At 41.1% G+C, this 14,467-nt stretch overlaps 2 protein-coding genes across 2 annotated transcripts in view; one reads left to right on the top strand and one right to left on the bottom strand.

Moving 5' to 3' along the window:
• LOC120981756 overlaps window positions 1-12,118 on the top strand; it is a 28,990-nt gene extending 16,872 nt beyond the window's left edge. The window contains exons 2-5 of the mRNA XM_040411463.1: window positions 9,078-9,273; window positions 10,286-10,351; window positions 10,452-10,722; window positions 12,027-12,118. Coding sequence (XP_040267397.1) covers window positions 9,078-9,273; window positions 10,286-10,351; window positions 10,452-10,722; window positions 12,027-12,033 — 540 coding nt within the window. The 3' untranslated portion in view covers window positions 12,034-12,118. The remainder of the gene's footprint in view (window positions 1-9,077; window positions 9,274-10,285; window positions 10,352-10,451; window positions 10,723-12,026) is intronic.
• LOC120981734 (NACHT, LRR and PYD domains-containing protein 9-like) overlaps window positions 11,019-14,467 on the bottom strand; it is an 89,759-nt gene continuing 86,310 nt past the window's right edge. Inside the window, exon 13 of the mRNA XM_040411421.1 lies at window positions 11,019-11,192. Within this exon, the coding sequence (XP_040267355.1) occupies window positions 11,141-11,192 (52 nt within the window). The 3' untranslated portion in view covers window positions 11,019-11,140. The remainder of the gene's footprint in view (window positions 11,193-14,467) is intronic.

Raw genomic sequence — 14,467 nt, 5'->3', positions numbered from 1 at the left:
ATTTTTCTCAAATAAAAAGAAATTTGATAAAGAATATAACTACTATAATACTGCTCCTATGTACAAGAATATAACTACTATAATACTGCTCCTATGTACAAGAATATAACTACTATAATACTGCTCCTATATACAGGAATATAACTACTATAATACTGCTCCTATGTACAAGAATATAACTACTATAATACTGCCTCCTATGTACAAGAATATAACTACTATAATACTGCCTCCTATGTACAAGAATATAACTACTATAATACTGCTCCTATGTACAAGAATATAACTACTATAATACTGCTCCTATGTACAAGAATATAACTACTATAATACTGCCTGCTATGTACAAGAATATAACTACTATAATACTGCTCCTATGTACAAGAATATAACTACTATAATACCGCTCCTATGTACAAGAATATAACTACTATAATACTGCTCCTATGTACAAGAATATAACTACTATAATACTGCTCCTATGTACAAGAATATAACTACTATAATACCGCTCCTATGTACAAGAATATAACTACTATAATACTGCTCCTATGTACAAGAATATAACTACTATAATACTGCTCCTATGTACAAGAATATAACTACTATAATACTGCTCCTATGTACAAGAATATAACTACTATAATACTGCTCCTATGTACAAGAATATAACTACTATAATACTGCTCCTATGTACAAGAATATAACTACTATAATACTGCCTGCTATGTACAAGAATATAACTACTATAATACTGCTCCTATGTACAAGAATATAACTGCTATAATACTGCTCCTATGTACAAGAATATAACTACTATAATACTGCTCCTATGTACAAGAATATAACTACTATAATACTGCTCCTATGTACAACAATATAACTACTATAATACTGCCTCCTATGTACAAGAATATAACTACTATAATACTGCTCCTATGTACAAGAGTATAACTACTATAATACTGCTCCTATGTACAAAAATATAACTACTATAATACTGCTCCTATGTACAAGAATATAACTACTATAATACTGCTCCTATGTACAAGAATATAACTACTATAATACTGCCTCCTATGTACAAGAATATAACTACTATAATACTGCTCCTATGTACAAGAATATAACTACTATAATACTGCTCCTATGTACAAGAATATAATTACTATAATACTGCCTCCTATGTACAAGAATATAACTACTATAATACTGCTCCTATGTACAAGAATATAACTACTATAATACTGCTCCTATGTACAAGAATATAACTACTATAATACTGCTCCTATGTACAAGAATATAACTACTATAATACTGCTCCTATGTACAAGAATATAACTACTATAATACTGCTCCTATGTACAAGAATATAACTACTATAATACTGCTCCTATGTACAAGAATATAATTACTATAATACTGCCTCCTATGTACAAGAATATAACTACTATAATACTGCCTCCTATGTACAAGAATATAACTACTATAATACTGCTCCTATGTACAAGAATATAACTACTATAATACTGCTCCTATGTACAAGAATATAACTACTATAATACTGCCTCCTATGTACAAGAATATAACTACTATAATACTGCTCCTATGTACAAGAATATAACTACTATAATACTGCTCCTATGTACAAGAATATAATTACTATATTACTACCTCCTATGTACAGGAATATAACTACTATAATACTGCTCCTATGTACAAGAATATAACTACTATAATACTGCCTCCTATGTACAAAAATATAACTACTATAATACTGCTCCTATGTACAAAAATATAACTACTATAATACTGCCTCCTATGTACAAGAATATAACTACTGTAATACTGCTCCTATGTACAAGAATATACCTACTATAATACTGCTCCTATGTACAAGAATATAACTACTATAATACTGCTCCTATGTACAAGAATATAACTACTATAATACTGCTCCTATGTACAAGAATATAACTACTATAATACTGCTCCTATGTACAAGAATATAACTACTATAATACTGCTCCTATGTACAGGAATATAACTACTATAATACTGCTCCTATGTACAAGAATATAACTACTATAATACTGCTCCTATGTACAAGAATATAACTTCTATAATACTGCTCCTATGTACAAGAATATAACTACTATAATACTGCTCCTATGTACAGGAATATAACTACTATAATACTGCTCCTATGTACAAGAATATAACTACTATAATACTGCTCCTATGTACAAGAATATAATTACTATAATACTACCTCCTATGTACAGGAATATAACTACTATAATACTGCTCCTATGTACAAGAATATAACTACTATAATACTGCCTCCTATGTACAAAAATATAACTACTATAATACTGCTCCTATGTACAAAAATATAACTACTATAATACTGCCTCCTATGTACAAGAATATAACTACTATAATACTGCTCCTATGTACAAGAATATACCTACTATAATACTGCTCCTATGTACAAGAATATAACTACTATAATACTGCTCCTATGTACAAGAATATAACTACTATGGGGCGGAGCCTAGCCACGCTGCTGAATGGCCGCACGAGCTTGAGCTCCTCCAGCATTCCGGCTCTTTTGCCCTAAATTAAGCTATAATTTGCACTAATATGGGGAAGACTGGCAAGGACAAGTCCAGAGGCAGTTCAGAGACGACCCCACTACACTCCAAGCAGCCAGAAATGGAAAAGTTCCTCAGGAAAACTCCGAGGCTCGCTGTGCAGAGAGGCCCTAACATGGCGGCATCCATTACCCACGACTCCGATGCAGGAGACCTCTCGGACGCGGGAAGTGGCTCTGATATTTCAGACAGACGTCCACGCGACCCACCGCTTTCTGAACGGACCCTTAAGAGAGTCCTAGATTCAGCTCTCTCACCTCTCAAGCAAGGCCTATCTGACATTAAAGACGACTTGAAACATTTAGGCCAGAGAGTCGTTTCCCTGGAGTCGGCTCAAGAAGACATCATGGCGTACGAAAGTAAAGCCGCAGACGTGTTAGCGGCCCACAAGGCCTTATTGAATGAAGCATTCCTGAAACTAGAAGACCAGGAGAACCGCAGTCGCAGGCGGAATATCCGCATACGGGGCCTACCGGAATCGCATGCGGTAGAGGCTTTGCCGTCAATTGCGCGCGAAATATTTTCAAACCTACTGGGCGCAGAGAGGGCGGCCGGAATAGTGATCGAGCGTATACACAGGGCACTACGCCCTAGACCAAAGCCGCAGGAACCACCGCGGGATGTGATCTGTGGCTTACTGAGCTTTGTCGACACTGCGGCCCTCCTACAGAAACAGCGGGAATCGGAAGCCTTGGAGTACGAACATGCACCGATCCAGATGTTTCAAGACCTGGCTCCGTCTACTTTGGCCAAACGGCGCCTGTTGCGGCCTCTTCTGGATGTCTTGAAGAAATCAGCGATTCCTTTCCGTTGGTTGTACCCTTTCGGGTTGGCGATTTCCAGAAATGGTAAATTACTTACCGTTCGTTCTCCTCAGGATCTGGCCTCTGTCTGGGAAGCGCTTGGGGTACCCCCTGTTGACATTCCTTCATGGCTCCCGGCCGACCAGGATGGCCCCCTACCAGCTCCACCTCGTGTTGCAAACTGGCATAAGGTGTCGGCTGGAAAGTCTGACCGTCTGGGAAGGGGCAGGATGGATAAGAGCCCCACCTGATCGCCATTTCCTAAACGCATTTCCTTCGTTTTTTCTGGGCATTGCTCCTGTTGCTGCAGGTATCGTTACCCCTATGCAGGGCAAGGACCGGCAAGATCCCTGTGCTGGACATATTTTTGTTGGTCCATTGTTAGAGACCGCAAGGTGCTTTACTTGCCCCCTCGCCAGCTCAACCCTGTCCGAGCTGACGATAAGTGAAGCATCTACTTCTCTACAGATCTCATGTTTTCTGTGCTGGTTTATTACCGGTTTGTTTTTTCACTGTTTTATTATTTTGTTGTGTTTTGTCTAGCCCTCCTTTCTACCTTCCCTTTCTCTGCTCTGAACCACTGTGTGCTACTAAGCATTTCCATGGTTATTCTGTGTAGGCATTTGTGTGATTTACTAATGCAATGGCATCTATTGTAGTTGCTTCCTTAAATGTACATGGTTTGAACGAGCCATGCAAAAGGTCCCAGACTCTCTCCCTCCTCTTGAGGGACAAAGTTTCAGTGGCTTTCTTACAGGAGACTCACTTTAAATCGGGCAAGGTTCCTAACCTTCCCCCTAGGAAGTTTGCCCAATGGTTCCACAGTACCTATAGCACCGCCAGCAGGGGGGTTAGTGTGGCTGTGCACAGAAGCCTCCCCTTCAAACACTCTGCTACTGCTGTGGACCCAGAGGGCAGATACCTCTTCGTGAAGGGTGTTTTAGGTGAGTCTCCTGTGACTTTTGCCAATTTGTATGCCCCTAATAGAGGCCAAGTCCCATGGCTCGTTCAAACCTTAAGCCTTCTTTCCTCGTTCACAGAGGGATTGCTTGTTCTGGGGGGTGATTTCAACGTGGCCCTAGACCCTGCCATTGATACCTCCACAGGCAGACCTTCTGTTTCTTATAGGCTCCTGAGACGGTTGAAAATCTCTCTGAAGAAATTGAAGGTCTTAGATGTATGGCGCTCACTAAACCCCAACGGTCGGGATTTTTCCTATTACTCCCATGCCAAAGCTTCCTTTCACAGGTTAGATTACTTATTCCTCTCTGAGTCACATCTGCGTAATGTCTCCGGAGCTCGTATAGGTCCCATTACACTTTCTGACCACGCTCCTGTTATCATCCACTTTTCCCTGTCTGGCCCACAGAAAAAGGAACGTCTATGGCGTCTAAATGACACTTTGATTTTGGACCCCGTTCACGCTTCTAAGATTAAAGCCTCCATCTCTGAGTTTTTTACGCTAAATGATGCACCCGACTCCCCTCCCTCCCCTTCCATATTATGGGAATCTCATAAGGTAGTGATAAGGGGGGAACTCATTGCCTTAGGGGCTTATGTGAAAAAACAGAGGACGCAGGCTTTAGATGCTCTATTGACAAAAATTGCCCGCCTTGAATCCTCGCACAAGGAATCACAGGCCTTTCATACCCTAGCAGAACTCACGGAAGCCAGGACACATCTAAAAAATATGCTAAATGTCACTTCGGCAAAGCTGGTACTGCGTTCTAGGTTTAAGGCCTACGCCCATGGAAATAGAGGAAACGGACTGATGTCAGCCATAGTTAAGAAGCAATTCTCTGACTCCTTTGTTTCCTCTATTAAAGACCCAAACGGGAAGGTGCATAAATCCACCCCTAATATCGCCAAGGCTTTCTGCGCCTTTTATGAGGCTCTGTATAATCTACCTCCCCCCAACGGGGCCACCCCTGGTGTCCTCTCAGACGCCACGGACAAATTTCTACAGTCTCTAGACCTTCCTTCCATATCCCAAACAAAAGCGGCCCACTTAACTAGACCGGTTACTGACTCTGAAATCCATAAGGTGCTCAGGTCCATCCCCTCGGGTAAAAGCCCGGGCCCGGATGGTTTTCCCATCATTTACTACAAATCCTTCCAGGATATCTTAATCCCCCGTTTTAAGAATTTGTGCAATTACCTCCTCTCTGGAGGCTCCCTTGCTCCTCATTCCTTAATGGCGCACATTACAGTCTTACATAAGGAGAATAAGGACCCGACTTGCTGCAGTAATTATAGGCCGATCTCCTTGCTCAATACTGATGTGAAGTGGTGGGCGAAAATCTTAGCTACCAGACTTCAGGATGTACTTCCCGACATTGTCCATGGAGAGCAAGTGGGCTTTGTCCATGGCAGACAGGGGTCGGAAAACACGATTCGGCTTCTTCACCTTATTCACAGGGCCAAGAAATCTGTGAAACCTTTAGTGTTGGTGAGCACTGATGCGGAGAAGGCCTTCGACAGGGTCAGCTGGCAGTTTATGTCTCGGGCCCTGGCGAGGTTTGGTCTTTCTGATCAGTTTATTGCTGCCATTTACACCTTATACTCGGCCCCCTCTGCCGTGGTCAAAGTTAATGGTACGTTGTCCCCTCCATTTCGCATCACTAATGGGACAAGGCAGGGGTGCCCCCTGTCTCCGGCATTATTTGTATTGGTGATGGAGACTCTTCTGTGCAAGATCAGGGCGGAACCAGATATAAAGGGCCTCCAAGTGGGCGTGGGCGCCGGCACCCATGTTACTGCAGCATTTGCGGACGACCTTTTGGTTATAATATCTAACCCCAGAGAGGCCTTACCTAAGTTATTGAATATATTTGAGGACTTTGGGTTCGTATCTAATTTTAAAATTAATTATGGGAAGTCTATGGCACTTAATATTTCATGCTCCCAAGCTGTGATTAATACGCTTAAACGCGATACTCCATTTGTTTGGGCATCCAGGGACATTACGTTCCTAGGGACACGTATATCGGCCAATATCCATGAGTTGGCCTCACTCAATTACACGCCGCTGCTTCAGTCAGTTCGTACCCACCTCCAGACTTTGAAGCTACCTTTCGTATCTTGGGTTGGTAGGAAAAATTACCTTAAAACCTTTATCCTCCCCAAATTCCTATATCTGCTACAGGCCCTCCCTATTTGGCTACCAAACTCATATTTCGCAGAAGTCCGCCGGGTGTTCACACGCTTCCTCTGGAATGGCAAATCTCCTCGTATTGCCTATTCAGTCCTCACTAGGGATAAGAAGCTCGGAGGCTTTGGGATGCCAGATGTTAAAGTTTATTATACTGCAGTACAACTTTGTAGATGCGTAGCAGCTATGTCTCGTCAATCCAACTCCCCTTGCTCTCGCCTGGAGTCTGCGCTGCTCACTAACCAAGATCAGCTCACCCTGTGGGGTGTCCGAGCCTTTTCGGCTAACCATTATGCATCCTCCCTGGTCTGGAAGGGTATGCTGGTAGAGTGGTCTAAAATGGTCCAATCTCAAACATTCAACTTTCCTAACCCAGGTATGCCACTGCAACTGCTACAAAACTACCTCCATCCATCCATCTTAAGCCCCTCCGGTATTTGGTCTAGGCTCGCTGGCAAATTTCTGCGGGATGTCCTCTTACCGGATGGCAGCTTGAATTTGGATTTGTTGCTGGACCTCCCCGAGGTCAAGACTGCGCCATTTTTCCATCTGGCTGACTTTAAGAGAGATATTGCAGGGGGTGTTAGGTCCCTTCCTGTTAATAGCTCTTTATCTTGGCTTGAGAAGAAGGTCATGGCCACTAAACCCGCCACTAGACCGCTGTCTCAGATGTATAAAGAAATACTCTCCTCACTCCCCCCGGAGCTCCGTTTTCTGACCTCCTGGGAGAGGGAGCTCTCTTTGTGCCTTACGGAGCCGGAAAGAGCCTTTATTTTGGCACATTCACATGGCTTTAACCGCTGTGTGAGGATTCAGGAGAACTCTTTCAAACTACTCAGTAGATGGTATAAGACGCCTGAGTTCTTACACAAGTTGAACCCGGAAGTTCCAGAAGCTTGTTGGAGATGCGGCTTGGAAATTGGTTCCCTGTCGCATATTTGGTGGTCCTGTCGGAAAATCCAGACATTTTGGAAATCAATTGAGCCATTGATCAACCAAATTTGCAATTCTAGGATAGTTCTGGATGCTAAACTTATTTTGTTATGGTGCCCCAATACAACCCTCACCCCTGCTAAGGATAACCTCCCGACCATGTTGCTCACGGCAGCTAAGCTGCTTATTCCTTTTCTATGGAAAGTTGACTCTCCCCCGACTACCCTAATGTGGACTGACAAGGTAGACCAGATCTACCGTTTTGAGGAGTTGGCACACTGGGAAACTAACTCACGTTCCCGCTTCTTAAAACTATGGTCTCCATGGAAAACATACAGAAACTTTGCTTAGCAGATCAGAATCTCCCATTTCCCTGTTCTCCCCGTTCCTTCCCCTCTTGTGTGTTCCCCCCCTTTGTCTCCCAGCCCTTGACTGAATTTTATTTTATGGTTGATAAATGTGATTGTATATGATGTCTATGCATGATGTAAATGTGGGACTCATATTGTGATTCCTTGTCACTGTGATGTAGTCATGTATGGGCGTTTAGCCTCTGCTTTTTCTTTCAATAAAAAGAAATATGGTTAAGAATATAACTACTATAATACTGCTCCTATGTACAAGAATATAACTACTATAATACTGCTCCTATGTACAAGAATATAACTACTATAATACTGCTCCTATGTACAGGAATATAACTACTATAATACTGCTCCTATGTACAAGAATATAACTACTATAATACTGCTCCTATGTACAAGAATATAACTACTATAATACTGCTCCTATGCACAGGACTATAACTACTATAATACTGCTCCTATGTACAAGAATATAACTACTATAATACTGCCTCCTATGTACAAGAATATAACTACTATAATACTGCTCCTATGTACAAGAATATAACTACTATAATACTGCTTCTATGTACAAGAATATAACTACTATAATACTGCCTCCTATGTACAGGAATATAACTACTATAATACTGCCTCCTATGTACAAGAATATAACTACTATAATACTGCCTCCTATATACAAGAATATAACTACTATAATACTGCCTCCTATGTACAAGAATATAACTACTATAATACTGCTCCTATGTACAAGAATATAACTACTATAATACTGCCTCCTATGTACAAGAATATAACTACTATAATACTGCCTCCTATGTACAAGAATATAACTACTATAATACTGCCTCCTATGTACAAGAATATAACTACTATAATACTGCTCCTATGTACAAGAATATAACTGCTATAATACTGCCTCCTATGTACCAGAATATAACTACTATAATACTGCCCCCTAGAGTATAACTAGTATTGTAATCACTCCCCGCAGTATAATATAACCAGTGTTCTGTATGTATAGGTATAAAATGCTGTAATGCTGCTCCCTATAAATAGTAATAAATAAATATGTATTTCTTTTTCCATAACCCACTAACCCCGTGTTCCATTTGATTACCTTATCTCCTGGATAAAGACATATGAATGTATTTTATATTGTTCTCAGACGCCATGTGAATTTCAGTCCTTTTTACAAATGAAGACTGACCTTGGCCCCTCTACATATTCGGAGAAACTGGTGGAAGCAATGTTACGCGCGGGGAAGAGAGGTGTAATAGCTTTCTGGGAGAGCCTCTTTTCTGTAGAGTCTGCACGCTCACATCCCAACTTGATAACGCTACTGGAAGAGATCAACCATGCAGGTAACTAATCACTGCACCATTATACCATCATAACCCTTCATGTTTTAATTAGTTGGATCTGGCATGCATCTGACCTAATTAACCCTTGGCTGGATGATTTTCCATTTTCTACTCCCTGTCTTCCTGGAGGCATAAGTTTTATGTTATAGTTTTATGGGTTTTGGTTTTACCGTGTTCCCAACACTGACCTGTGCCCTTCATTCTCCAGGACAGTATGATTTTAGTGTTACCACATTTATATTTTTTTATTTTTTGCAAGGCGATCAGCAGTTTTTATAGATACCATGACTTTTTAAACACCTTTTAATCCATTTCTTTGGGGAAGTAAAGGAACATTTAGATTTTTGGTTTTCGTTACAGCGTTCACCACACAGGATAAATAGGTTTATATTTTATTATTTCAGGCATTTTGAGATGCAGCCATGCCTAGGATTTTTTAATTGCTTATTTGTTTTTATTATGGAGAAAGGGGGTGATATGAATTTTTATATTTTAAAAACTCTTTTTTTTTACTTTTTTAAGCCCCTCCATCCCAGGAGGCTTCGCTATGATTCAATATGTTCCTATGGAGCCCTACCACCTGTCGGCCTCCATAAGAACTACAGCTGTAATAGACTGTTTCTTAGGAAAGACATAAGCTATTGCAAACAATTAACTGAGATCGGGGAAGCTGTCAGGGTCTTGGGAGCACAGTGCTCCAGGGGAAAGCCTCCTGAGATGCCGTGGTCACAAGTGACCTGGGGATCTGAGAGGTTAGATGTTTGCAATCTGTGTTGTCGCCAATCACTGGCAATAGCCCCGGCTCAGGGCGCCATTTATAATAAGAGACATCTGCCATACAGGTACAGCGCATGTCGTCATAGGAGTTTTGGATCTATATGAAAAAAAAATAACACTGGGTAGAGAATCTAAAATGACACAACATCTGTTACTACAACATGCCTAGCCCTATATTAATGTATAATACCATTCGTATTAAACCATATCCTCATGTAATGACTTTTTTTTGTAGGCGATAATCTCATAGAACAGATCATACTAGATAAACACGGTCCACATTTGTCTCCAGAACTTAAAGGTAAGTAGCTCCATGTGTAGAAAAGCCCAATACAGTAACAACCATGAATCCTAACGTCTGATTTAGTTTGACACACTAATGTACTTCTCTGTTCTTCCAGATATCCAGAAGCTTCATAAGAAACATCTGAAGCAGAAAAACCAGTATTTAGTGGAACACAGGCCACCAGGGAGCAACCTGGAGTTACAAAGCTTTAACATTAATGAGCGCTATGTAAACATTGTTGTCGTCTCTAGTAAGCAAAGAAAGCTACAATGTGAAAACGAGCTTGTAACGGCTGGGATAAAACATGAGGAACACATGTATGGAAAAAGAACTGCTGTGGAACGTATTGTCCCGAACAAGCTATTCCGGTGGTGTCATCAAATAGGGTGTGTACCTCGCACAGTGTTGGTGAGGGGAGTACCAGGAGTGGGGAAGACCACGTTGATGAAAAAAATTGTCTGCGACTGGGTGAATAAGAAACTGTACCAGCGATTTGCCTTTATTTTCTTCTTCAAATTCCGGACATTTAATCAACTTAATAATGTCAGTTTGGAGATGATGATCCTTCAAGAATATCCTCATCTGCAGAATGATATTGAAAGCATCTTACAAAATCCACAAGAACTGCTTTTTATATTCGACGGCATGGATGAAACCATTCACTCAATTGATTTCTATTCGAATAAACAGTTGAGTAACGTAAAAGAGGTGGACAGTCTTGGTGTGGTTGTAGTTAGTTTGGTTAGACAGTCACTTCTCCGTGGCTGCTATGTGCTTTTGACAAGTCGCCCAACCAAACTGTCATCAATAGGTACGGGTGTTTTCCACAGGGTATCTGAAATCATGGGGTTCTTTCCTAAGGAAAGGGAAATATACTTTGAAACATTTTTCAAAAATAAGGACATTTCTGATAAAATTTTTCACTATGTGAAGGAGAATGATACATTGTATACTTTCTGTTATATCCCGTCCTACTGCTGGATCATCTGTACAGTATTATCTATGAGCTTCCAGCCAACAAGAAGTGATCAGCCGGCGTCATTTTTACCCCAAACCGTCACTCAGCTCTTTACAATATTTGTGGCCCATATCTTGTCCAATCACAGCCTGCATAAAAGTGACGCTCAGAAGCTCCTACAGTCTATAGGATGGATGGCAGAATATGGAGTCATAAATCGCAATATCATATTCGATGAAAGAGATTTGTTAACCTTCAAAGTGGATTCTTCTTCTCAACTTCTATCAAGCTTTATGATCGAAACTGACCAACCTCCAAATGTGACCTTTTCTTTCCTACATCTTACAATTCAGGAGTTCTTTGCTGCCTTGGTTCACTACATGGACTATAACCAAGAGAAACTTCAGGAATCACTTAGAAAAGCCCAAACCTGCGATGACAGTCGTGGCGAAATATTTCTTCGCTTTCTCTGTGGCCTATCGGACGGATCCACTGGGTCTATTTTGAATAGAGATCTTGGAAAATTGTCTACTGAAACTTCAAGGATTGTCATTGAGTGGCTTCTAAAGACCATCCAAGAAACATGGAAGGAGAATGAATACAAAGATGATAACAGAAAGCTCCTGGGGGCATTTGTCTATCTTTTTGAGACCCGAAATAAAGCACTTGTTTTGAATTCTTTGGGATCATGCAAAAGTTTTGATTTTTCCTATGTCCCTTTGACTCCTTTAGACTGTAGCATATTTCCATTTATCCTGGAATCATGTAAAGAGACAGAGAGGCTTAATCTAGAATCATGCGGCATTCAAAATGAGGGACTAGAAAGACTTTCCCGAGCGCTGCATACTATTAAGGACCTCAGGTAAAACTTCACTTCTTTTATTTCTGTAAGGTTGATTTCACACGGTCAGTGTTTGGTCAGTCATTTCTATTTAGTGATTTTTAACCAAAACCAGGCGTGGGTCAAAAACACAGAACAGTATCCATTATCTCTACCACTCTTGGTTTTGGCTGATGAATAGTGATGGATATCATTGAACAGAACACTGACAGGTTAAAAGGATTAAAGGGATATTTATCAGACAAGGACCCCTGGTTCCACATTTTGAAAAGCTTTATCAATGCTTACAGATTTCTGAGAACTGATATCAATCTCTTCAGTGACATTTTATATACAGCACTTAGAATAGTCTTGGAGATAAGAAGTGGCATATAGTAGATTTTGTTATCTTTTCAATCCAGCTTGTGGAAGTCTCTGTATACTTAAGTGTGCTCCACCTGCAATACTGTGATATTTTCTGATTTGCCTCATCTTTCTTAATAGCTATTTTATAATTTCACTAACTTTCTGTAGCCTTCGTGATAACCGTCTAATGGATGAAGACGTCCACTTGATATGTTCTGCATTAAATCAATCAAACTGTATGATCCAGAGGCTGTGGTAAGTTACTGTCACAGTCAGATGGAAGACTCATTTCCATGTATGTTAGGCTTTCCGGCAGGCTGTTTGGGCAAGGAGCAGCCTGCCAGATCTCTCTGCATTCCGGCATTGCCAGAAGCATCTCCGTCTTGCCCCACTGACTAAGATGGGAACCAGCGGAGATCCGGCCACAACCTGGCAGATACGGTGAGAATCGGAGGGACAAAAACGCTGCGCACAGGCTACTTCTCTGCATGTTTGTCTAGCGCTAGCGTAAAACTAGCCTAACCATTTAAATAGCCCTTTGGCATTTTTTCAATACTCTATTCAAACTTACTGAGAATGCCAGAATATCCACATTTTTTTTTAGGTGTCATCGAAGCAGAATGTGTTGTATTGTGATTACCTGACTCTGTTAAGATTTATAACAGTGAATAGAGGACAGGAAAGAAGGGATAGGAGGGAGGTGTAGCTGCAGTTACATAATAGGGGAAGACACCCATCTGTCTCCAGCAAAGGGGAGAAAAAAGGCTAAAATCAGGTTACACTATTTAATGGCCCATGGAGGGATCATTTTTAAGAGGTCATGATTTAACCCTAAATTACACAAGCTACGTTGATCAATTTGAAGATTTGGGGTTAGACGTTGCTATGTTGGTGTAAATAGACACTTTTTAGATTTTTTTTTAAACAATTTAGGTTTAGTTCATTGCTCCTAATATATTATGTTTTTCTCCCTTATTAAACAGTTTGAGCAGTAATAGTCTGACTCACAGTTGCTGTCCTCTTTTGGCATCCGCAATAACTAAAAACCAGTCCCTGAAAACACTAGACCTGTCATACAACAGCCTTTCTGGACCTCAGTTCAGTGACTTGATGGAAGTTCTGTCCAGTTCATCCTGCAGGATAGAGGAACTGCTGTGAGTATACATGTACTAGAATGTATGTGGTATATGGTGTGCCTATCTCTAACAATAACATAGGTTAAAGTAAATAGACAATTGTCACCCAACACTGAACATAAAAATATTGACTTTGAGCTTATCCTAAGAAGTTATCCTAGAAGTCCCCTGGTATAATTCACCATTTAAACCCTATACGGGGACCTGGTGTTTGCTGCAGGGGAAAAACCAGGCTGCTACCTCTTGGGGTTGTCCGTGTGTGGATGAAAGCTGACCAATGGGGGTTAGAGATACTGGTATGAAATACAATGGGATCAGGCAAAACTGTAGTCAGAGGCAGGCGGAGGTAAAGGCAGGCAGAGTACCAGTAATCCAATAAACACTCCAAGGTTAGGTCAGGCAGCAGAGGGTTAATATCCAGGAAACTGAAGTCACTATACGGGCAGATAAACAAATACAGCATACCTTTGCAGAAAACTAGACAGCTGGATAAACTATTGCTTATGCACCTTCCTATAGGGGAAGATGCCTTAAGTACCCAAAGGTGGCTAACCAGGGGCTTGTGCGATGTAAGCTACATGCCCGCTGGCCCTTTAAGAGCCAGGAAAAGTATGTGCACCCTTAGGAAAAAGTAGAACAGGCAGGACACTCCAGCAGCCGGAATCTGCCGCAAGGAAGGCTGGCGAGTCGAGGCAGCCGAAGCAGAAGAAGAAGACTGAGTACAGTGGTGCTCATGTCCCCGAGATGGCAGTGGGCACAGGCCGTCGATATAACAATGATCATTGGTTTCCTTACTGCTGAATCTACTGTAATCTGGAAGCAGATCTTTAATTATCCTGTAGCACCACCAG

This window comes from Bufo bufo, chromosome 11, assembly GCF_905171765.1.
Source record: "Bufo bufo chromosome 11, aBufBuf1.1, whole genome shotgun sequence".
NCBI classification, from domain to species: domain Eukaryota; kingdom Metazoa; phylum Chordata; class Amphibia; order Anura; family Bufonidae; genus Bufo; species Bufo bufo.
Note: the sequence above shows the minus strand (reverse complement) of the source record. Positions and strands in the feature narration are given on the sequence as shown.